This window comes from Empidonax traillii, unplaced genomic scaffold, assembly GCF_003031625.1.
Source record: "Empidonax traillii isolate 1590-97213 ecotype Southwest subspecies unplaced genomic scaffold, ASM303162v1 scaffold926:size687835, whole genome shotgun sequence".
In the NCBI taxonomy this organism is placed as follows: domain Eukaryota; kingdom Metazoa; phylum Chordata; class Aves; order Passeriformes; family Tyrannidae; genus Empidonax; species Empidonax traillii.
This window is the reverse complement of record NW_020956119.1, coordinates 132635-157777: the sequence shown is the minus strand read 5'-3', so window position 1 is coordinate 157777 and position 25143 is coordinate 132635. Positions and strand designations below refer to the sequence as shown.

The 25143-nt window shown below is 40.9% G+C and overlaps 1 protein-coding gene across 1 annotated transcript in view; it reads right to left on the bottom strand.

The window, feature by feature from the left end:
- FLT1 (fms related tyrosine kinase 1) overlaps positions 1 to 25143 on the bottom strand; it is a 110621-nt gene that overhangs the window by 49195 nt on the left and 36283 nt on the right. The window contains exons 9-12 of the mRNA XM_027903039.1: positions 24961 to 25130; positions 24390 to 24549; positions 10032 to 10146; positions 1125 to 1233 (exon numbers count right to left, since the gene is read on the bottom strand). Of these exons, the coding sequence (XP_027758840.1) occupies positions 1125 to 1233; positions 10032 to 10146; positions 24390 to 24549; positions 24961 to 25130 (554 nt within the window). The remainder of the gene's footprint in view (positions 1 to 1124; positions 1234 to 10031; positions 10147 to 24389; positions 24550 to 24960; positions 25131 to 25143) is intronic.

Genomic DNA, 25143 nt, shown 5'->3' with positions numbered 1-25143 from the left:
TATCTCTCATAATAGAAATAGAATGAGCTTCACTAAAATCACTCATTAGAATGATAAGCAAGAGAATGACAACAACAAAAAAATCAGATAAAAGAAAATAAAAATTAAAAGGCATACATTAAAATTATTTTCCCTTTTGGGCGTAAAGATTATGATTTTGGGATTAAAGTATCTAAATACTTTAAACTTTTGCCTTTTCTCATATTTTCAAATAATTATCTTACTTATGATCTACCCTGAAAATTGCTAACAGCCTAAGTACTCTATGAACTACCTCTTAATAAACAAAACAAAACCAAAATCTTTCAGCAGAAAGCATATCCTTTGTAATGGCATGTGCAGACTTTACATTGCTAAATCATGCAGTAATTATTCCCAAAAACTCACCATGGATTGTTTTTTTTTTTTCCAGTAATTCCTGAAGTAAAACATTTAATAATTTGTTTGTGAACTTGAAAACATCTAAACACATCTCGTAATGGAAAAATAACTAAAAGCATACTCATATGTTCACCTAACATTACGAGAATTTTCAGTGCCATGGCCCAAATGACATCCAAGGTTGCCTTTCTCAGAAGAGGAAACAAATTCTGTAGTCTTTAGTCTGGCACTTTTCTACCTACAAACTGCCATAGTCCCTGAGATCTGTGAGGGGTACCCCAGACATCCCTCCTCTAGCACACTGCCTGCAGATGCTGGCACTGTTCTAGACACCATGTTGTGAGATAACCTGGTGGGCACCAGGATAAGGCTGTAGAAACCACCAGTGTCACACATTAAACTGGCTTACTGGTGTATGAAAATACAGTAAAATTTCATGTATGGAATGACTGCAGAGACTAGATGAACCAAACAGGGAATTACAGCTTGCTGCATTTGTAAGCAATTTGTGTCATCCTAGATATTTGATGGAGGAATGAGTCATTCACAAATTCAGTGTCCTTAGAAATCCAAACCAGTTTGTGTGAAAGCTACCAGCATTGACCCAAAAGCATGGTATGAGCTTACAAGTGTATACATTACAACAATTCTCAAACTGTGGTTATTAAAAGCCACAATATCCTAACAGTTATAATTCTCAGCCCAGGAAACATCTTTGACTGTAGAGGGGGACTAAATCTTACCAGTTACAATAAAGCTGACATTTCTTTCAGATTTTCCCACTTTATTAGATGCCACACAGCTGTAGATTCCAGAAGATTTGGCTTCAGCTACAACGAGAGTGCTAGCAGTCTGCAAAAGAAAGAAGAGGTTTAGCTCTCATTGGCTCAGGAACTCAGTTCCCTTCTGTTTTTCCTAAGCCTCCACTAACAGTCCCGTGATCCACTCTTTATATTTGTTCAGTGATGGGCACCTCAGGGGCTATTTAAAGGAGATGTCACCATATACAATTTTAGAAAGCATAGAAGAATAACAGGAAACAAGCTCCTTGGGTGACCTTTACATTATCAGGGCCATCACAAGCAAAAATCTTTGAATGTGTCTTTCAGATCGATTTATCTCTCGATGGTGATGTAATGGTAAGCTACAAAACATGAAGCATGACGCAATGCATTTCACCCGAGGAGATAAGCAGCCTGCAGTAGGAAAGCCAGACAGCAAAGGGAATAGGTGAGACACACCTCAGACACTTGGATAATGTGGGGGAAAACCCCCGCAACATAGGTCTATTCAGCACTAAACTCTTTTGAGTTTAAACTCTTTCATTTTCCCACACATGTGTCAGGTAAACAGATGTTTACCCATGCCCTTTTGTACTATTTTCTCTTCTTGGACTTAATACTTCTATTATTAAATAATAATATGTCAGTTTTATTTACATTGTATTCTATCACCATCTTAAGAGGTTCAGCACACTAAATATTTTCTCAGAGTTATATGACTTGCAACAAAAGACCTTGAAAGGCCAGGGACCAGTAACATCTAATGTGCTTTATAAAAATAAAAACCACTGTAATAATAAGAGTTATACTTTCAGGGTGATGAAAAGACACAGTCTAATGGCTTAGGCACTAAGCAAAAGAGGAAAGTAATACAGAAAAAAAAATGAGGTGTCATTCTGTTATGGAACTGAGACATGAGGCATTAACATGGAGCTCATCAGTGTAACATGTTCCCAGTTACAACTTGGTAGCCTAATCTTCCATCTTTCAGTCTCCATTTTACTCCTTCTGTAAAACATACTTTGGCTGGAGTTACAGGCAGAGCTGGGATGGTGACAAAAGGAAATTGTATGGCTGCAGAATCCTGTTGTTTGGAATTGTTTGATTTTTCTAAAAACCTTAAAATCAGTTTTGTGCAATTAATACATTCTTTTAAGTCTGCCTGATTGCTGGAGTTCAGAAACAAGCCCAAGAGGGTGAGTCAGTAATAAATAAGGATCAGTTATCTACATTTCTGCATAAACACTGGTTGAACGTTTGCACTGTTTCTGTCTCTACTCGGAGACTTCATAGCTATCCCCAAACTCCTGGTGAACCCCTGATTAGTACAAATCTTCTAGCTTCCCAAAATCATTCTTTAGTACAAAGAGTCTATTTCTTTTCCTGCTACCCAAGCAAACATAGTGGAGTCAAGTAATTTGATTTTGCCTTAGTCGTTTTAGAAGGCTGAACTGTGGTAAATACTGCAAATGATGCTAACAGCACCACTACCCTGTAAAGCTGTCTCTATCGTCTGCTAACAAACTACATAACATTTCTCGCTAGAATTTTTCTAAACTACCTTTTTGGATGTTCTGTGAGATGAAAGAGAATCAGTAATATGAGGTACATAATTACACACCTTAGAAAAAAAAATCCTATTTTGCTAAATTCAGTAGGCTGACCTCTACAAATTTCTAATTATAAAGCATGGGTTCAGCTCTGTCTATATTTTGTCATTCTCTTTGAATTTCTTCTACTTTTTAAACATAATTTTGCAAAGTGTAGACACAGGGCCCAACACCAGGATTCCTTCAGCTGTTTTATCAACACTAAATCAGAACAGAAGGAAGTCCCGTAATGACTACTACAGACGGCTAAGGTGGGTGCTTAAAAATTATTTCTGCCATCCCAGACTTTTTCTGCTAATTGGTATTAACTCATAGGAACTTTGCCCAGGTAGCAACTGTGACCTAAAACACACAGTGAAGGAGAATGAAGCTATTGTTCTCTGACTCCAGGACACCTGTCTTTATCCTACTATACACAGAGGCAGAACATTTCTGAGCACGAAAAATATGTGCCAATATATGCCTCCCAAAATTACTCCAATGTTTTGAAAAATTTTTGGTAGTATCAGACTGTATTTTGTCCTTATATTATAAGGTATTAATTTTTAATTTAAAATTGTGCATCCAAACCTGAGATTTATTGCTGCAGCCAACTGCGATGTGATTATTACTTTTGTTGCACTGAGGATGGTGCATACAGTTACACTAAAGCAGCAGGACCTTGGTTACTTACATACACAAGATGCTTCTTGTGTATTAAATCGCCTGAGAGAACATTCATCGGCACTAAAATTCAGTTATTTAAACTGTTAGCTTCTCCCCCAGCACTGTTTTGGTTTTGACCAACTTGCACTGTCCCAAATACTTCTCTAGCATGGGCCAAGGATCACTTCCAACAGGTAGCTTCCATCCAAGCAAGGTCTTTTTGGAAGGCAAGGGAAATATATATTACGAACACCAGAGGCCTTAGTGCCAGAGAGCAGTCATTGATATGTTTACTTGACTAAACAGAGAAAGCCATGGTGTCTAGGAAAAAGCAAGACTGACTTTGCAACAGAACAGAATGTTTTAGGGACAATACCTTAGCATAAATCTTTTAGCTTATAAATTAGTCATATGGATAAGATAACATCTCTTTAAATAGTTTGTGAGCCCTCCAGTGGTGCGGTCTGTGTTTTGCATTGTGGATGCCAGCCAAAACCCACCAGAGGAGCAGTGTGCATAAAACTGAGCATGGCACGTTGCTGTTTATTGAGCAACCATGGCTGTCTGAGATCAGCCTGTGCAGCACAATTCCTCTGTATAGCTATTGCAGCAAAAGAGGCAAAAGTTCTCGCAACCTTGTATCATCTGGCTTCCCAACAGGGAGTTTCAGATCCTGGATTTGCAACCACATTATATACAGAAAGCCTGAATCTAGTTTGCCAGAACAGGCAAATCCTTCCTGGCATGCTTGGTATCTTGAGTATCATCTGTCCCCAAACCCCATTTACTACCAAAGTTTTGCTCCTTTATTCCTTCTTTCTAAACCCATTGTATCAGCTGAAGCACTATGCTACGAGCTCATCTCAAAGGCAGGGACTAAGGAAATAAATCCCATATTGCTGCAGCTTCAGCTGGCAAATAAAAGAGGCATAAAGCAGAAAATTTAAGAAATGAAAGAGGAATTTACAGATTTGTTTCAGGTGGAAACTCATGAGGCAAAGACTGAGGGACAAAGAGAGTGTAAAGCAACTGGCAAGATCACTGTGTTGGAGACAGGGTGGGCTGATCTTTCCCTTGGATGGTCTGCTTGAATTTTTCTTTTTTCAGAGCAGCTGAGATAGAGGATTACCACTGCTTTAGCTGAGAGGCAGAGAAGCAAGATGAGTGTTCAGAAAATGACTGGCAACATGACTGTTGTGTGACTACTAGAAGCATCCTCTGTTCAGCGATCGCTGTCCTGACTTCCTAAAACAGCCCATATATTTAAAAAACAAAATACTGGCCTTTCAGCATAAAGCAGGTTAGTGCAAGTGTGTCAATTATTTCTGATTCCCTACTGGTTATGCTTTTAAGAACATGTATTTGTTTTTAAAAAATAAGAAAATATGCTCTCTTCAAGCCTTTGGATCTATCTTTGGCTAAAGGAATATTATTTAGGAAGACCCATATCTAAATATTGGTAGTGCACGGTTGGATTGGTCTGTTTGTGCCAAAGACATAAGAACTGTGTGCCTCACATGTTGGCAAGGAGCATCAGAGCAAAACATCTGGACAACACGTTTTACCTTCAGGACCACCATGGAAGAAACAACAAAATATCTCCAACTGCAGGACACGAATATAGGCAGGAGAGCACCCTCTACTCCCCCCCACCCTGGGGTCAGACAGGCAAGTCACTGCAAGGTGCTGCTCTACAGCAAGCAGAGCTGCAGTTTCCCTCTGCATCCCATGCTGTCATCCCAGCCTGAACACAGCTGGCTGACTGGCAAGGAATAATGCCACAGACAGCCACACCAGGGCACCCCTTGCCCTCCTCCCAAGGGCCACACATAGAGCAAGGCAGCACTTGATTCACACCTCCCTTGCGCAACCAAGGCAGGCGATGAAGTTCAGGAGCTGGAGGGAGCTGCAGCTCAGCAGCAGCAGGCGCCAAATTCTGCTGGTTTTAATCTCATGAAGAGCTTGACTCTGCTGGCACCTCGCAATGATCCGCTTGAAAGTGCTGACAGCAATTCTAGTAGCACTTAAGAAGGTTCCAGAAGAAGTTACAAAGTGCTGAAGAGAGGCAAGCAACATTTCTGCTGCTATCTTTAGCACGATTTCTGAGGAAGATCACACTGTCCATATGTCCATCTGTCTGCCAGCCTGTCCATCTGTCTGCCAGTATCCTCTCTTCCCCCACGTGCTCAGTAATTTTTTAATCCATTGTCCAATTTCAACTAAAATTGACTGACAACTTGAAGCACAAAGATCTCACGCATTTCATGAAAACCAGCTGTGGGTAGAGAAGAAGGATTAAAATGTTGCTGTAGTGAGCTAAACAGCTTTCTCTTCTGCTTTGGGTTCCAGATGGACAATCTGCACCGATGTATTGGCCAGACAGAGGGCATGTATCAGGATTGAGAAAAGACACAACACATGCTTCCTCATCTCATCAGTAATGTGGGGATATGGAAGAGAGGTAAAGATTTAGGGCTTGGCATAGAAGATGCAGGAGAGATGGACCCATTCTATTTTGCATGGTCACACCTCATCAGTCATGTCTGACCATATAGCACTCCACCTTTGCGTTAGGAGTTTTAATACTACCCTCAGTCAGGTTGACCCATCATTGCCAGCCAACCCAGAGATGGACAAGGGCAAATCTAGGTTTCATCTTACAGAATCATGTCATAGGGCCATTACTTTCCATTTTCCATAAAGTCAAGTAGCTTTGTCACTCACAAGGGATGGGACCACAAAAAACCTGTGTCAGTAAGGTATTTATGCAGTGGTAAACAAAGTTATATATATATATATATATGTACATATATATATATATTTATACACACACTCACATATATGCATGATAAACCACAACTTCATGCATTATTACCCTCTATACACAGTTCTTGAAGGTGTATCCTGTGACACAGACCCAGCTTTCGTGGTACCTGCTGTTGCCAGTGAGACCCCAACATTTGCTAACAGCAGAGGGGTGAGGCAGTCAGGGACATTCTGTTCCATTTCAGTTTCCCAAGAATGTGATTCCATAGGTTATTTCCCCAAAACAAGGGGGTTTTGTCTCACTCCCTCCAAGTTTTCCCTGTACTCAACTGCCCTCTTGTCTACTGTCTCCTTCCCTTGGATTTATCATCCTTTCTTCTCAGCCCACACATTTTACTCTCTTTCATGTGAACTCACTCTCTTAGTGCTTTTCTGCACATTTTCCACACCCAGGATCCTTGTCAACTTGTCCTGCAGCAGCCTGTCTCTTCTACGTCTTTACAAGGGGTACTGACTCCTTTCAAAGCTGTTGATAAACCAGTGTGTGCCTACACACACAGGAGCGAACACATGCCTGTATGTATGCACTGGTAACAACGAATTCACCAGCTCTTTGTACCTTATAATTGCAGGTCATTCACAGATTGACATTTTAATGAACACAGGCCATGCAAAGAATAATAATCAGTATTAACCCTCAGTTATACATAGCAGTTAGCTTTAGCTGGGAACACTGAGAACTGATGAGTTTTAGTAGCTGAATGACAGGAGAGTGTCTGTGACCTGTTTACATGATAAGCCTAAAATAGCGCAACTTTGTAGGAAGTGACTGAAATGTCCGACAAAATGAGAATTAAAACTTTGGGTGGGGTGTGATGGTTTTAGTCTAGGCCTTCCTGGTAACCAGCTCAAATCACTTCAAGTGTTGTATTATGATTAAGTATTACGGCTTATGTTACAAAGTTCTTCCATTATACCACTCGAGTTTCTCAATGTCCTTTTAAAGAGGCTTCAGCGGAAATGTTACTAAAACACTGTTGTCACGGTTTCTCTGTCACCAGAAGAATAATGTAACGCTGGCTTCCTGCAGTACTTTAAGTGCACAGACACAGGGTTGAGGTTTTTCTAACTTTAAAATATACTTGTGGCTACCCTGATAACCACAGAGAAACAAACAACTGACCACAGAAAAGAACAAACTGGAGGCACTCAGATGTTGCACATACAGAAAATGTGTGGAACTGGCACAAAGCCTTTAAGAAGGTGAAAACAGCTACATTGATTGCTAAAAAAACCTTTTGATAATTCCTTTTTCATCTCTTCCCTTGCTTACAGTAATCTCATCCTGTGACCACCCTCATTTCTCCTTTCATACTAACTCAAATGTGCAGCCTATTTCAGTTTCTTCATCCATTTCCTACCACTTTGACTCCTACATCTTTGTCGTTTCCATTGAGCTTTGAGATTGTTTCTACTGTGCTTGCTGTGTGGGGGTGTGAAAGTGGGATAGGCACTCTGTTCAGATTACAGGGCACCACTTATGTGGAAGTGCCTCAGAGAGCTGTTCACAGCTGCTTGCAGTAGCAGAACCGCTCACAGCAGTCCATCAGACCCAGACACTTGTGATGACGTCCTGCATTCACTGAGCTCAGTGCTATTAACAGCTTACAATACCGCAGCAGATGAGGAAGGGTTCTGTTTGAACTATGTCTCTCTGAATTTGCTCTGGGAGACCAAGAGTGACTCCTGGGTTGCAAAGAGTGAAAAGTCATAGACTCCCACAGATTTAAGAAAATAATCCTGGATGCCCCAGAGCAGCTGTGTTGCACAAATCATGCAACTCTCAGCCTGGCCAGGAACCTGGGCTTAGAGAGCATTTTCTGCTTTACAATAGCAATCCAGCTGTGCTTGAAAAGCTACAGAAGAGTAGCAAAAATAGAGAAACTTAAGAAAAGCTGTGAAAAAGCTGAGTAAAGAGACTGTTTTGCTGATGCTCCCCTTCCCATAGGGACCAGGAGGAATAAGGCAAAGCAAGATAGAACTTTCTTGGTTGAACTAAACAGTAAGAAGACAGGGAATACTAAAGAGAACCAATAAGTTTCACTGCAAAACTTTCTGTGCAGAGACCATTCCTCAATTCATTTCTGGGCCCATTTTTCAAAAAGGGCTGTTTGCCAAAGACTTCAAACAAACCCAGCAGTTCTGCCACAAGGACCCATTATTAGCATCTTCCTCTAGGGAGGAATTTATTTGCTGTTGACTGGAAGTTGCTTTGACATTTCAGCCACTCCTCTTACATTGTCTCCAAAATACATGGCACACAAGAAGAATGAGATCTGATCATTAGACAGTTCCTTCTGCACCCTGTGAGCAGGTAGGTTTTCACCCATAGCACAGCTATATTCCTTCTGGAAAATAACTGGTTCTTATCACCTTGTACATCATTCCCCCTTTGGAATAGACTGTATCTTCCTGTGCCTGAAATGATTTCCCTTTCCTCTTTCAAATCCCTCCTTATGTCACATTTTTCATGTGCTTTCCTATGATAGTTTACCCTAGGAAGCCATTTGCTTCCATCTTTGCCTTGATCTTTAGGCACGTAGAGCTGGACAGCTAAATAGAGCAAATGCCTCACTAGGATCCAGCCCATTCCCATGCATTGGAATGGTGCCATGAACACCTGTGGTACTTTCTAAATGATATAACAGCAGGAGAAAATGCAGTCCCAGATCTGATTTTTGGCTGCATGTAAAACCCTCTTTATTCTGCGGTGAGTGAAAGGGCCCTAACATGAGAATAATTACAGTTTATACACATTTTCATATGCTAAGACTGAAGGCAGCCATCAAGGAAAAGAGACCTATAACCCCAGCACCCTTAGAATCACAAAAAGCATTTTGAAGGCCTTAAAAATGACCGGCCTAGAGAAAGATAGGCTTTGAAATTCATAATCTCTTCAGACATTATTGCCACAAACTAAATGAGCCTGTGAAAACAGATGCTGTGACAGTGGCATGGCATTATGCATCTTCATCTTAGCAGCTCCGTAGCACAGGCTACCCAACCATACCAAATCAGTCTCATGTCTAAGCCAGGGAAGTGCAGCTGATCTAGGACATCCTTGATTTGAAAGTTTTAACTGATGGGCAATCCTCCTTAGCCCCTGGCAAGTTAATCTGATTGGCTTTCTCTCTTACATTAGCTACCAACAGACTACAGGGCCATGTGCCCTTCAGAATTGTGTGCATCTCCCCATGGCCCATAAAGGAATGCTTCACCTAGACAAGACACTTCACATTTAGATGGTTAATATTACTGGGATGAATCCCACCTTGCTGTCTCTAACTGAGATCTCTCTTAAACTTTGCTTCTGTAATCTGGATTCGTTTGACTCTTTAAATTTTTTATTCCAGAGAACACTTGGTCATCTAATGATCTAAGACCACATCTGTGAATAAACTCTAATGAGAGTAAATTGTTCAATTCTCATAGGAAAAACAAAACGAAATTGTGCAATTGCACAACATTATTCAAAGATGGCTTGGAACCCTGCTCCTGTGCTCCTGAGGTACCCCCAGATACTACAGACCATGTCTAAGAGAGCAGTTATAGTGAAACCCACTCTTGGCATGTCACTTATCTTAATATGACTGTCTGCAGAAATAAATGCATCTTTACATCTCAGCAAATAAATACCAAGTATGAAAGTTATCTGCATGTATGCAGGTTTTCAAATCAAAACAATATAAAAATACTGGCTTCTTCACTGTTACCTCGATAGCATCTCACACTGCCTTTTCAACACACGCTTTCACACAGAAAGGTTACCTGCTCCTAGGAATCATACCTTATTTTTGCCCTCTATTACAGCAGTTCGCTCAGTGATGCTCTGGATCCTGTTTCCCATGTTGCTGCCAGCTTTCACGATGAAAGATCCTTCAGCATAAAAGCAAAAACCATGCCTGAAGACAACAATGATCAAAATTTTATTAATTCAGTGGTAGAAATTCAACACATAAGACAAAACAACTGCTGTGAAAACAGTGATAAGTCAGGGAAACTGCAGGTGCTGTGATGGCCAGGTAAGTATAGTTATTTTTAATTAAATCTTGAGGTTTGGAGCCTGATAATTGGGTCTGCTTCCACAGCCCCTCCTTGAATATTAGCTCTCTGGAATCAGTGTTCACATTTAATCCACTGTGGACCAGGAGGTCAGAATTTACAGTCGGAGCCCAAATACAGGGCTGTGCAAGACCCACATCCTATTTCCAATGCTCTTGTTTTTGGACATCACCGTGGTTCAATGTTGGCTTAAAATATGAGTTCATATTCCTTTTAGCCTTTAAATGATATTTGTTTCAATACATTATGGAATCATAATGTATTGGATGCTGATTTACTATTTGCAGGTTCTTTTTGTTATAATGAGATATGATGCTGGTAGTTATTTTAGAATATTTTCTTTAGTTCAGTTTACAAAATGGTAAAATATCAATACTGAGGCTCAATGATTACAAGACATAGAGTAAAAATGAGCATAGTCTTCCAAATTAACAAAACAAAGTTAAACAAAACTAAATGGCAAGAGGATTTAAATGATAATTTAACTAGGAAAAAATCAAAGTCATCTTAATGAATGGAAGTCCTGGAGAAAAAATATTTTTGCCTTATGCAACAAATTGGCTTCTAATCAAAACATTCAGGTGTGGTCATGGTAGAGCTAATTTGTTTCTCAAAGTACACATGGAAATAAACACAGTGGAATGCTTCTTAAATGGTGTCTGACCCTGTTCTTCTTTGAGAGTATCTAGTCTAGCTTTTCATCAAAAATTAAGTTGTTGCTTGTTCAATTCTAGTTCCACTGGCAGAGATTAACCCTTCAGATAGGTGAACCTCTTTCAGACTTCCTTTGATCTTCCATGGAGTTGAAAGATAATGGCTGTAGTACCTGTAATCAAATAGTTCTGACATGCATAACAGTTGTTTGGAGAAATGAACTTTAATGCCCAGTGACTGGATAACAAAATATGATGCAATCCTGACCAAAGAATGAGATTCTTTTCCTTTCAGCCAGCTGTGCACTTTGCTTAAACTTTGTATTGTTTAGAATATCAAGAGTACAATAATTTTACATGCTTGTTTTTAATTGTGCAGCTTTCTATCAAACTGGCCAGTATCTTAGCAGATATTACAGCTTAAAGAAATGATGACATGGAATCTAACTTGGGCTGTAGTAAGGGATTGTCTGCTCCCATTTCACAATATGCATTGAGAGGATCAGCGCATTGAAAAGGCTGAAAAAACCCAGGAGAAGGCCATGGAGATTCAAGCATGGAAAGAGGTCAGGGAGCAATAGCATGGCAGGAAAGCCCTATCAACATTACTTTTTCTTTCAGACTCTGGTTTAAAAGCCAGCTTCTAATACATGACTGTTGAGGCCAGTGTGGATGAAAGATAGTTGCAATAGTAAAGGCACTTGATGCATTCTAAAGGGAAAATATGGTTAAAAATTATTCAGAAAGGAAGATGTCATTTACTTTGCACATTTAGTGCTCCAAGAAGTCTGGATCTGTAGCATGGCTAAAACACAGAAGACATGATAATTTTGGTAAATTGGTAATATTTCCATGCCATAGGAGATATCAGAACTCATTTTGTGATGCCAGTACTGTAGGCACAAAAACAGGAAGTATCAAAAGCACATCCTTGTGACTGGATGCAATCTGCACAGGAAAACAGACACACCAAAACCTCACCTGATATATACTAAAAAGTATCTCCTAATTTTTTTTCCCCACAGAATGCATTTATATTTCTTTGTTAAAATGCTGAAATTTTGTACTCTTTACCATAAAAGTCCTTACAGAGACACGTATTTTGGTAAAGAAGAGTATGCATATTCAGAAGCTGCTCGTGCATCTCTGAAAAGCACCTCCAATTTTCTTTCTTACACCTCTGTAGCCTCCAGACTTAGTTGCTATTATTATACTCTTCCTCATAATTCCTTAAGAAGACTATATATATTTGGGTTGCAATGTCTTAGGGATGAGGACAGTGTTATGTCTTTGTTGATGCCTAGCACAATGAGATGCTGATTACTCATTAATACCATAAAACAAACACCATCATAACTACAAAAACATCACAATAACAAAAAAAAGACATGTAAAATGCTAAATGAAATATTAGCCCCAGAGGCACATCTGTGAACTCTACTAACTTCACATACCATTCTACATCTAAACTTCTGACTATGATGCTAATGCAATTATAGTAGAAACTCAAATACACTTCATAGCTGTTGCCCATGGTTTTAATAAAAGAGGAGTCACAGTCAAGCTGAGAGTACTATATCCATCAGCTACCAGCACACAGTTGGAGACATGAATACTGTTCTATAAACCACTTTGTGATGTATAGAATAGCTCCGCAGACTGTTGGATCACCAAACATTTACAGATCAGTTGCAGCATGGCTGCCAAGCAGAGTCTAGGAAAAGACTCAGACTCATCCTTTTGGATGCAGAACCAGATGCTTTCTCTCATCAGCTGCCAAATGCCTTCACTTTAACCTCAAATACACTAACGTAGCTTTAGGAGCAGCACACAAGCTATGAGCATTCTTCTTATCTGGTTGCTCAGGTTAATACTGCAAGGCATCCTGCCTCTTGCTGCTGCCGCAGGGGTGCCATGTGAAAGACACTGCCTAAGCCAGCAGCATCAGGTAGAGATGGGGAAGGGACAAATGGGAGTAATTAAGAGTCCTGCCTCTTAACCTGACCTCTTCTAACAATGGGAGTTTTGTAAGAGAAAGAGAAAAGGCTCTGCTGAACCTAGATGTAGTCATCAAACCAAATGTTTGTGTTAAGTACAGATGCTTGGAGAGAAAGAGAGAAAAATGAAAACACAAATATCTATGCTGGCTGGAACCTAAACAGACAATCATCTTCCTGTTAACTCAATTGATGTTTCATTGCATGTGTCCTCAGATAACATCAGCTGCATATTTTTCTACTTTTTTAAAGAAATTGCAAACTACATCAAAATACCCACTCAGTAAAATAACAAGGGTATCTCATTTTTAGCAAGAACTGCCTGTGTTTCCAGGGAAATCCCAGTGAAATTCAGATATTTGAATATTACACCAGATTTCTCCAGAGTGTATGAATTCCTGAAATGTTTTGTTTTGGGATGAGTCTCGTTGCTTTGCATCTTCAGGAAATCTTACAGCAGGGTTACCGCCAGGTTAATGAATAAGCACGTAGTGCGCACAGAGTTTGATAAACAAGCCGATATCCGCCAGCACATTTCTAAGCATTTCTTTCACCTGTTTCCCTGCAGACCCTTTCATGTGCCTATTTTGCGGGAGCGACTCTGCATGTGCAGAGATCCCACGTAAAAAGTGCTAACGGGGATGTGTACAAACCTATGCTTATAAACATTATGCAACCTCAGAGCAAGGTAATCGGGCTCTGCTTTCTTCGTTGAGCAGAGTAATCAGGTTTTTCACACCCTAAGCAGTTTTTCCCGTGTGCCTGCATGCGTGCTGGCATGCACATTTGCTGTTGTCCACCCGCACCCACCCCCGCCCGCACAGGCACGCGTCTGAGAAAAACGCTGCTCCTTCGGAAAAACAGGAGCCGCTGATTCTCTATCGGGTTTCAGGAGAAGCCCAGCACAGGGGATAAGAAGGGTGAGAACGGCTCTGCCTGTGGTGCAGGGCGAGTTCTACCTTCAGACCTTCTCATCGCCCCTAGCTTCAGGAATTTACATGACTTTGGAAAGGCGGGGGGTGGTTTATGCAACCAGAAGTTAAGTCCAGCTTTATAAAGGGTTTGTGATGTGCGGAGCTGGCACCGGCAGGGGCCCTGGAGAAGTGGCCTGGGGGAGGGGAGCCAGCCTGCTTCTCAAGAATACATAAAGCCCTTGAGGAAGCAGAGTGTGCCATGTTTGAAGATGCAAAGATAATCACAGTGCTGGGAACCGTCTTGTGTAGCGGAGGAAGCCAAACAACAAGAGGAAAGCTGCATATGCTCCTGATTTCGCACAGGAAGCTAGCAGCACCTCCTGCCAAAGCGAGATAAGAAAACTCCCATGGCTTATTCTGGACAAGGCTGTGGTGATCAACCTTCGCTTCACACTGTCCTCGCTCTGCTCGGTGGCCCGCTCCCTTTCCTAATGAGTTTCAGAGCCCTCACCTCTATTAGTATACAGCATGCCAAGCACAATAGTGTGGTGTATTTATAACTATCAACGGGGAAAAGTTTCCAGGGTAAGAGTGTACTTCATGTCATCTTGATGTATTTCACTGAAAACTAACTACAAACCAGCTCCAAGCTAAAGTCGTGCCGATTAAACTACTCGTCTCAGAAGAAAAGCTGTTCTGTTGTCACCCCAGTGATTCATAGCAGAGCGTAGGAGCTGAGGTAAGCGATTCGCCCAATTATTCACAGGACTGATGTGACCTCGAGTATGACAGTCAGTTCTAAATTGGCCCCACATCCAGCCTAACCAGACACATCTCCCCCATCCTGAAGGCAGTACTGCAGTTTGCACTGCAATGACGAATACCAGTGGAAGAGCATCATTCCCCAGAGCAGTTGGAAAAATAATCATCTTTGTCTCCTTGTCTTCCCAATTCCTCCCTCCCAATTCCTCCTGCATGATTCCAGAGGCCATTGCAATCGTTACCTCCTGTAACATCCCATTCAACTCTCTAAGCATTCCTCTTGGCAAAGCTTCTGGAAGCCTCAATCACTGAGGTAGTGCTTGCTTGTCAATTGGTAGTATTTGTCAATTACACCAGTACTAGGGGCGAAAGGAAGCCATCCTGTCAGTAATGCTGCCCATTTCTTAGAGTGATTAATGGCAGTCACAGTACTTTTTTCAGCACCTTTTTTTTTTTTTTTTTTTTTTTTTTTTAAGAGCATCAATCTATTCCTAGCAGTATCGGGGCAATGTTACTACAAATCCCAGTTGGGCTGACTCACATCTTTCAAGAAGCAATGGTGACAATACTAACTTAAGACAGGAACTCTGGGAATTCCTGGAATTGTAAAGAATACATAGGAACTGCTTCTCATTTGGAAGTTATCAAAAAAATCTGAATGACATGGGCCTCGCCAGCTCTGTGCCTCAGCATCCAGCGCCGTGCGATTTGCCCAATCGCAGGCTACACCAAGCACAGGGCTGGTGTAGCCACGTGTCCCTGGGAATATTGAGTCGATTTGAAGCAGGAAACAGAGAGGAAAAATAGTAGCAGGGATCATGCACAGTTTGTGAAACGTGCTTTATAGGGGGGACGGGGAGAACATCTGCTGGTCCCCTGCCAGCTTTGTCTGTGCATGTGAGTCTGTGATTCTCAGAAGCTTTGGTCCAAGTGTTCCTCCTCTAGATCAAAACCAATAAGTTAGAGACTGAAATACTAGTCCCACTGCATTCGGTGGCAAAACTGCAGCTGGGAGCTCATCTCAAGTACCTTCCCCAATATGGGGTTTAGTGGGGCTTGGAGAAAATCGACGAATGGTAGGAACTTGATGTATTTTACACTGTATATTGTTTATTTGTTTATTTATATTTATTTAGGAACTTAGCAAGGAACACCACACAAGAAATCCTAGTGAAAGTGGTGCATATTCCTCCCTTGCACGACTCCTTCTCCTCTCTGCTCCCACTGTCATTGGTCTCTATTTCTTCCCATCACAGTATCAACACTTGCCCACCAAGAGCAAGTGGGGTATCACCAGCACATCTCGCTTCAGATACACTCATGAGTCTCAGAGTGCAGCAACTCTCCATTGCCACTCCTCAGCCTTTGTCTCCAGAGTAGGTGCAACTCGTGACCAAGGACACCGCGCTGAGAAACTGTTCACTGACAGGCTGTGGGGTGGCTGGAGAATTTCTAAGTGGCCTCTGTACATTAGGTTGTACTGCTTATTTGCCAGAGGGAGGACTGAGGGGGTTTTTTCTGTTTCATAGGATGATCTGTTTCCCCACTGAGGGGGGTATCTGGTAAGTAAGTATATTCTCTAGGGGAGATCCCTGATGTCCCAAATATCTCATGCTCCTGGTCAGCATCTTGGAAAACAGTAGATTATATGGCATATGTTGTGTATTTCCATGGCTCTATCAAAAAGGGAAGTATTTGATAACTGCACACTGCTTGCTTGTTATTATCTACATGCAAACAGATAACAGGATAGTGATGCCTTTTCATACTCATCCTTTCCAAATACTATGACTTGCCCTGAACTATTCCAATACACTCCCATGGCAAGATGACTGATTTAAGCTATCTCAAAAGAAGCACTAAGATCAGCAGCAGTGTTACCTACTCCAGGTAGGTAACTCTTTCAACCCTTCATCAGTCCATGCTCACATTTCTACTGGAAACAAATCACTTCTATATCTGCACACCTCATCACCCTGCAACACCACCTACTCACAACAAAAAACAGAAATGATTGAGGCTGAAGGTCACAAAAAGCCCCATTTTGTTTCCAATTTCTTTCCCAATAGTTGAGACCCCTGGTCATTAGGGAACATAACACCATTTGCAAGTCATTTTTCAGATGTCTGTACGTCCTAAGATTACCTGAAATTTTCTCATCTTGTGTTATCAGATAAGTATATTTTGCTTCTTGACTCTCATTTTTCTGATTCACACTGCTTAACATTCTTCACGGACACAAATAACCATCATATTTCAGCCAAACTTACCTTCCTTCCTTCCTTGTTATCCACCTCCCTTCCCTCCTTTTCTAGACTATAATCACTCTCATGTCCCATGCAATCGCTGGGATTCAGCCTTCACTTTCTCTGTCCAAAAGCAACAACCGTGTCCTCCACAGAAGAGCTGGATGTTGGCTGGAACTCTAGAATTATCACTCAAAGCATGAGATTTTCACAAGCACCTAGAATTTCTTTCTGGGGAAAAATGTGTCTGATTTTAATAGTCTGTAGTACTGCAAGGAAGAGGGTCTTGTGATTTGGCTGAACAGTCAGAATCCTAAAGTCCATGAAACCTCTACGTACAGTGTCCACTCTGGTTTTTTTTATTTCAAATTTATGCTACCTATATATATAAAGTCCAGGATACCATTCAGACCCTTCTAGCATAAGTTCTTTTTCATGCACAACTCACTTTTGATAGCTCATTCAACTTCTAGACATAACCCTACATCCATAACCTTCAAGATCCATGTATCTGCAACCCCTTCCTTCTCACCATGTCAAAATTCCCTTCCTTTCCTTTGCTGAGTTGACTGGATCCTCTTGGTTGTAGAAAGGAGTAACACTTTACTAACCTATTACTCCCTGTCTTGCTGACAAGCTGGAGGCACAACTCACACCCTTTTCATTTTCCAGTGATTAAAAAAGGAGATGAAGGAGCTATTGCTGCACTGAGATTGTTTTTCAAGATGATTTGTATTCAGCTTCACTCCAAGTAGGGGTCTGAGAGCAACTCCAGGCTGACTGGAGTGAGGGACTGGAAGTGCAGGCAGAAAACAAGGAAGGGATGAGAAAGAATGGAGGGAAACATTTTTAAGGAGAGAGGGGAGTTGATTAGAGGGAAAACAGGAAGAGAAAATACTGACAGACATGGATGTAAGACCAAGAATCCATCTACCCCATATCCTGTCCCAACAATGACCATGTGCAGATGGTTGGGGATGAGTAAGAGCAGGACTAACTTCAGATATTTCCTCCTAATACTCCCCCAGTCACCAATTATTATCAGCTCAGGAACTCCCTGCAATGAAGACTGTTTCTACACTTCAGTGGATTTGTCTTCCAAAACTTTGTGCAAACTTTTCAAACCCCCAAAATCCTCTGGAGAGGAGTTTCACAGGCAGGCTATTCACTGCATGAAGAGCTATATCCTCTTTCTGTTCCAAATTCTGCTCTTTTTGTCTGCATTTAATGGTTTCTACTTCTTGAACTGGAAAAGACACACATAGTTGCTTCTCAGACATATGTGTCCTTCACAGATTTGTAGATCTCTATCTTGTAGCCTCCAAGGCACCTCTTTTTTGGTCTGCAGAGGTTTGACCTTCTTCCGCACTCCTCTCTCACACATTCCTCTCATTCCATGAGATTCCTTTAACCCTTTTTGATGCCACCCCTGATGTGCCTCCCAGTTTGCTGCATCCTTTGAAATGAAAGGATCAGAAATGCTCATAATATAAAAGAAGATGGCAATTTATAAATTTGTGGAGTTATCATGGTGTTCTCTATTTAGGTCTTTATTTCTTTCCTCGTAATTCCTAACACTTGATTTGCTTTCTGGGCTGCTCCTGATGATGATCACTTTCACAAACATGTCTATCACATCACCCAGATCCCTCTTTTTGGTAGTAATGACCAGCCAACAACCTTTCTGCATGTATCTTACATACGAAAGCAGATTTTTTCCCCCTGTGTATATCATGCACATTTATCTTAAGTGAATTTCACTATTCCACTTTATCACTTGGATACCCAGATTCATACAGTTCTGCATTTCTTCACAATCAGCCCCTCATCCTTACAAATCTGAATAACTTGGTATCATCGGCAGACTCTGTCACCTCCTTACCACCTTTTACGGGTTATTTCTGAACATGTTGACAAGTACAGACCCCAGCACCAGCTCCTGAGAAACTTCACTGGTCGCCTCCCTACGCTGCAAGAACTGGTTGTTCCCTCTTAACCTCTGTTTTCTATTTTTTAACAGAGTATTTTTTTCTGAGCACGATCTAACCTCACACGGCATATCTGTTCAAAGCCTTCTGCAAAGGCTTTTTGAAAAGCATACACATAAAAGGAAAAAGGATGCTAACTCAAGTTTGTATATTTTTGTAAAAGGTGTACTTGATCCAGTAATAGTACTCCATTCATAATCACTCCTAAGCACACACAGAGTTTGACCTGGTGCCTTCCTTTGGCCCGGAGCCCCTGCTAGTGCAGGAGCAAGTTTCTGGCTACGGGCTGGGACGCCCCACTGGTTCGGACACCGCCAGCGTGCGGGGCCTCGCTCACGTCGTGCAGTCCCCACGTACAGCCTGTCACACATTGTATATTCTATGGGCTGGGCCACAGGGAGTAAAAGATCAATCAGTAATGTCCCGCGATCTGTGTGACCCTTATGTGTTTTTCCCTATGACTGGGTGTCAGACTGCACATAGTCAAGCCAAGGGACCATCCTGTGAAAGCAACAAGAGAAAAAAAAAAAAAGAAACTAGGAGGAAAAAAAAAAAAAGGGAGGGCAAGTTAAAAAAAAAACATAAGAGAGTGAGAATAAAGGTGTGAAACTAAGCAGAGCATCCCTGACCACCTGGATCTTGCTGTAGTTCTTATGTTTGAAGCTTAAGCAGTGACAAAGAATATAACGCTCTTTGGTTTAACTTTTTGTTTGTTTGTCTAAATTTGATTTAAAGTGATTTGAAAACTAGAAATTTCAAAGTTTGAAAGCTTAAGGTTCTGGTTCAACTAAGACCCACAAGGAATTAATTTCTAGCTTGCAAAATAAATCCATCAGCATGTTACCCTGAGGACAGACTGGGGTAAACTGTACTTGGTGTAGAGTACATGTATTTGTTAAGCTTATGTAACCATATGTATGTGCCAGGTCTGATTCATGTGGCATTTTGAAAGCAAAATAGTAAAAAATATTTTAAAATCCTGTAGTACTGACTGAAGACAAGGATACAGCCCTACTAGTTATTTTCAGAGGAAAGAATGTGTTCCCAAGAAAGCATTGAAGTTTCGGGTCCCAGTGGAAGTGCAGAATGAGATACTTCAGCATTGCTTTCTCAGGCTGAAGCAGATCAGATGCTATTTCACTCCTCTCTTTCTTTTGGTTTCAAATTCTCTACAACTTTGTGCTGCTACAATGTAAAGTCATGGAAGTTCATCTGCATTTTTGAAAGATGTGTAAAAAAACACAGAGTTTGATTTTTTTTTTTTTTAACACTAATCTATTTCCCCAGCGTTCTTTTGGTTTTAAATTCCCTGCAAGTCCCTGCTGCTACAATGCAGCAAAATAAGGGAATAGCAAGTGTAATTTTTTGGTGTACCCATAAGTACCTTTACATTACTAGATTGCTGTAAGAAGATTTCTTGTAGCACAGGGTGGACGGCACAAAGGCCACCAGCCAGATCCTCAGCCAGTGCGAATTTAGAGCTGAGGATGTAGCCACATGTCAAATGAAACAAAGGCATTTTAGAACTACCTGTTTATTAATGGCATTTGACCTACTTTTACCAGCTCTAAGGACTCAGACTTTCTCTTCCTGAAAATAGAAGGTGGCACAGGGAACAAAACCAGTCGCTGTGGACAAACTAATAGGCATCGATGTTTGCAGACATCCAACAATTAAATTTGGGTGGTTCGGTACATTTCTAATTAAGTACAATTAACATTTGTTCTTTGCTTGTTCATTTTCCATACCTCACTGATGTTCCAAATCTGGTTTCCCCTGATCATCTATCCAAGCATATCCTAATGATTCTGCCTTTCAATCCCTTATTAATACACTGACATAAACAATGCAGAAATGCAATTAGACTGCTATGCACACATGGCCTGCCTCCTCTTTCACTGAAGCCAGTGGGAGTCTGGCCGTGCAATGTCATTATGGTAGTTTCAGTCTTTCTGTATGTCTGCAGAAGTTTCAAGGAAAACCCCTATTTTTTTTCCTCCCAGAGATGCTCCTCTTCCTCACTCTGCAGTGCTGGAGAGCTATTTCTATAGAAATTCTATAGAAAGTTATTTTTATGGAAAGTCGTTCACGTGACCCTACCTTTACACTACAGACAAGTCTCCAAGGGAGGTGATGTTTCCTTCTCATCACTCTGTGTTAAATTAGTAGTGATTTTAATGAGGACCCTCACACATCAGAGCACTGCAAATGTTGTGGTTTCCTGAAATTAGCTCTTTGGCAGCAGTACCAGCTTCAGCATTGCTGCATAGCCCTGGTCTCTGCTACATGCTTCTGTCCTCAGCTTCAAGTATTCAACCCTTCATCTCCAATCCCAGCATTAGGTGGTTTTACCAAGGAGAGTTCTTATATCCTGACAGTCAGGAAGGCAGAGAATCATGTACTAGTTTTACCTATGACTTTGTTTTTGTAGGCAACTTCACAATACCACTATGTTTCTCTCTCCCTCAAGCACACACATACAGAGAAAAAATCCCAAAGGCCAAAAAATCATAGACTGATGTCATGGCAGGATTGTAAAAATAACAATCTGGTATTCAGTTTAAATCTAAACAAAACTGATAGCTCAAGGAGAGAGGGATGCGTCAAGGTGATGGGAGAGCTGGAATACCTACGGTAAAATTTCATTATGGCATCTGTTTGCAGTTTCTGAGGGGCAGATCAGTCAAACCTTGGGCAGAGCCCAAGGATCTCTCTTGAACTGCCCACATAGAAATGTCCAGAGAGAAACTGGCCCCAAACGACACTGCATAACTGCTGAGCAATAGCAGTATGCCACATGCCTTTCCTGGCAATCTCTGCCAGGCCAGTTTAAGATAAACACAAATCTGCTGAAGAGATTCAGGTCAAGAACTATTAACATCAAGCACATTCCTGGCATGCAGACACTTGTTCTGCAGCCTCAAACTGATGTGTTTTAGATCCCAGCATACCTCGCTCTGGAGACCCTCAGCAAGTCCTGCAACTGTCTGCCCCCACGCACCTCTTCTGACAACCCCACCTGAGCCAAAACCAGGACAGAAAGAACAGCTCCAGAGTGGTAGAGAAGAGGCCAATGAGACTGGTGGACACTGCAGGACAAGTGTCCCACCAGCTGTCCTCTGCTATATCCACTGACCAACTTGGGGCTTCCCAGCCTGGGGAGGTATGTGTCTGCTACAGAGCAGCAGAGTAAGCTGCAGTAATTTTTTTCCCTGCTTACTTTTAATTTTTTTTCTCATTGCATCTTCTACTGTCTTTTGCCTGTCATCTCTAAATTTAATAGCTCTGCATAAGATTTAAAAACTCCAGAACATTACATTTTGCCCAGACAGTTTTTCTTGACTCATCTATGTTTCCTTGCTGGGGTGGCCATCAGAAGATAATCTTACCACCTATCTACCTAGTTAGCTAGCTAGCTAGCCAACAAAAAGTTGTTTAATGGCAACAGAGTTGGTTCAAACAAAGTAACTGTAACAGAAAATAAAGAACAGGGAATTTTAATGATGTTGATCTTTCCACATTTCAAAAATTCACATTTGTTGAGCAATTTTACAGCTTTTTTTAATTACTATTTTTAATTTGTTATGAGGAAACTATGGAAATTATTTTGTTTGGCCAGTCTCCTCTTACTGACCAGAGTGAGGTAGAAAGAAAAGTTATGCAAATTGATTGCATCAATCACAAAGCATTAAATTATATCTGCTTTCAAAAACAATGGAATTCATTGAGGTATTTTTAGATTGCTAAAAGAGAAATACTATTTAAAAAATAAATTGAAAGAAGCAGCCATATAACCTAATGGTTGCTGTTAAGGAGGTCTTAGGCAACAGTCCTTCAAAAATAAAAGCATTTAGCATGCATTATGCATCATTCTCCAGCTTACAGTGACACTACTCAAGTGATGAGAAGGTAAACACATATAAAAATCTTGGAGCAAACAGATCTGTGCACTGTACGGTCTTTGCAGCAACAGCATCTTCTTACTTAGAGTGGATGCTCTGCTCTGTGGCACAGGACCCAGAAATTTGCTGAGAGTCCCTACTGCCATACACCATGAATTCCATACATATGTGGAGGTTTATTGACTTAAGGTACAAGGTGCCTATGTGTGTGGAAATAAGCAATACTTGGGTACAAGCAGAGCAACATTTTAGTATTGGAAACCTAACACTGGGCAGGTAAATACAAGGAAAATGCTGTAATGGCAGAAAAAAAGTTTTTTATCTGCTGCACAAGGTACATGCACCTTAAATCTGTTGCTTAGGCAAACCTCCCCTCACACAAAGTGGAAAGTATAATGAAAGAGGTGGGATTAAAGGATTTTCCAGTTCTTCAAGGAGAACACCCAAACTGGCACAGACATCGGCCTGAGCAAGGTGTGCCAGCCGCTGAGGTACTCCACTCTGCTCCCTTCCTGGAGCAGGAGACAAAATGTAATTACTCAGGTATTTCTGCCTTTCTGTGATAGTTAATTTTCACTGCATTATTCAGAGGGAGTCATTCCACTCCTTTTAGGCAAAGCATTAAAAATGGTGTTCTCCAGACTGCTTTTTCAGTGAGTACTTAAAGGAGAAGGAAGGGGAGAGTGTTGAAGAGAATATCATAGAACAATTACCAAGCAATTTGGAATCAAGTCTGGAAACAACCTTGTAACAGAGCCAATAGCTGATTCAAATTGTTACATTTCTCCTTTGATCATCTGCTCAAACACACTCCTAATTAGCATTTAATGGAGTCTACAGTTTAGCACATTATTGAACACCTGCTCGTGGTTATTAATTTCTCTTTCTGATGACACACTCTCCTGTGCTGTAGTGCAGATCTGTGTTTGTTGACAGAAGGAAATATCTGACAATGGATGAGCACCACCCCAGCTCCCAAGGCAGAAACAACTGTTTCTTCAGCACTGCACTGGGATTTCAATCCAGAGTATGCATAGTTGTATAAAATCTTGAAAGAAACTAAAAGATTGAAAATTTTCATATACATCTTTCTCAGTGTTTCTCTAGTTAAAAGATGTGATTTCTTTTCTCTTACACCTATTTGCAAAAATAAATTAATACTCAGAATTTTGTGACTTGCCTATCAAAGGTAACATACCAAGTAGGGGAAATGCAGCCCTCACCTGTCCCAGAAACTGAGAATTTAAGGTTATACCTATTTCAGCAAAAGGAGAGATTGCTAGTGCCACCTCTTGGTGAGAAAGGCATAGAAAGACAGCCATTAACATAATCCCAAAGAAAGGTATAGTGGGAAAAATAGCATGTGCTTCTAGGAAATGCTGTCCATTCTCTCACAGATCTCAAAGCAAGTACCCTTAGTTTGAGATATTTGTTGTATTTAGTTGAATGACATCTTGTACACCTGCAGTTAAGCATGCGCTTAAATATTTGGCTAAATACAAACTTTACCAAGCAATGTTTATAGCAAGTTTTATTACTGTAAAAAAAAAAAAAAAAAGTAAATATTTAAGTGTAATAGTAAGGGAAGACATGCTAAATAAAAGTAAGGAAGTTGTCCTACCTTGTTTTATAATGGTTTTGTTTACAGGGATACCACATCCATGTAATTTTAGGCTGAGGAATACCATACACAGTGCATGTCAGCACTTGTTTACTGCCCAGTAAATACAGATTGGGATCAGGGAATGATGACACAGCATTTTCATATATCTGGGGTTTCACTGTAAAGTGTAAAAAATGAAAAGCAATTAAAACTAGCTAATTTCCAACATATAGCATAATCACAGAAATACTACACTCATGCAGTGTGAGCAAACAAGAAAATTTCCCAGGAGAATGAAACAACCCAGCAGTCCTAAATCAAGTCAGATGATCAGTTAGTAACACATTCAAGTCATCAGGAACAAATATGTGACTGTGGAAGACAGTAACCCTTCTACTGAAAACCAGTGTCATCTTCTGACTCAAAGATCAGCCTGCCACCCTGCATCTGAGGCTTGTATTTGGGCCCATGAAAGTCAGTAAGCAAACCCACAAAGTCCTGACCTGTGCAAGATCAATGACAATCCAGTTGAATGAAAATTCAGCATTTACATGTTCAGGAGAAGCATGGGAACAGGTTGCAAACTTACCATTTACCGTAAGAGTTACTGTAAGATTCTTTGACAAGTTCCACTCTCGTATGCTCAGTATTATAGTGTAGTTTCCAGCATCTTCCTCAGCAACATCCTTGATGATTAATGAATAGTCTTTAACTATGTACCGGGCACATTTTTCAGCAGCAGGCAGCCCATCTTTTAACCTGTTTAACAGAA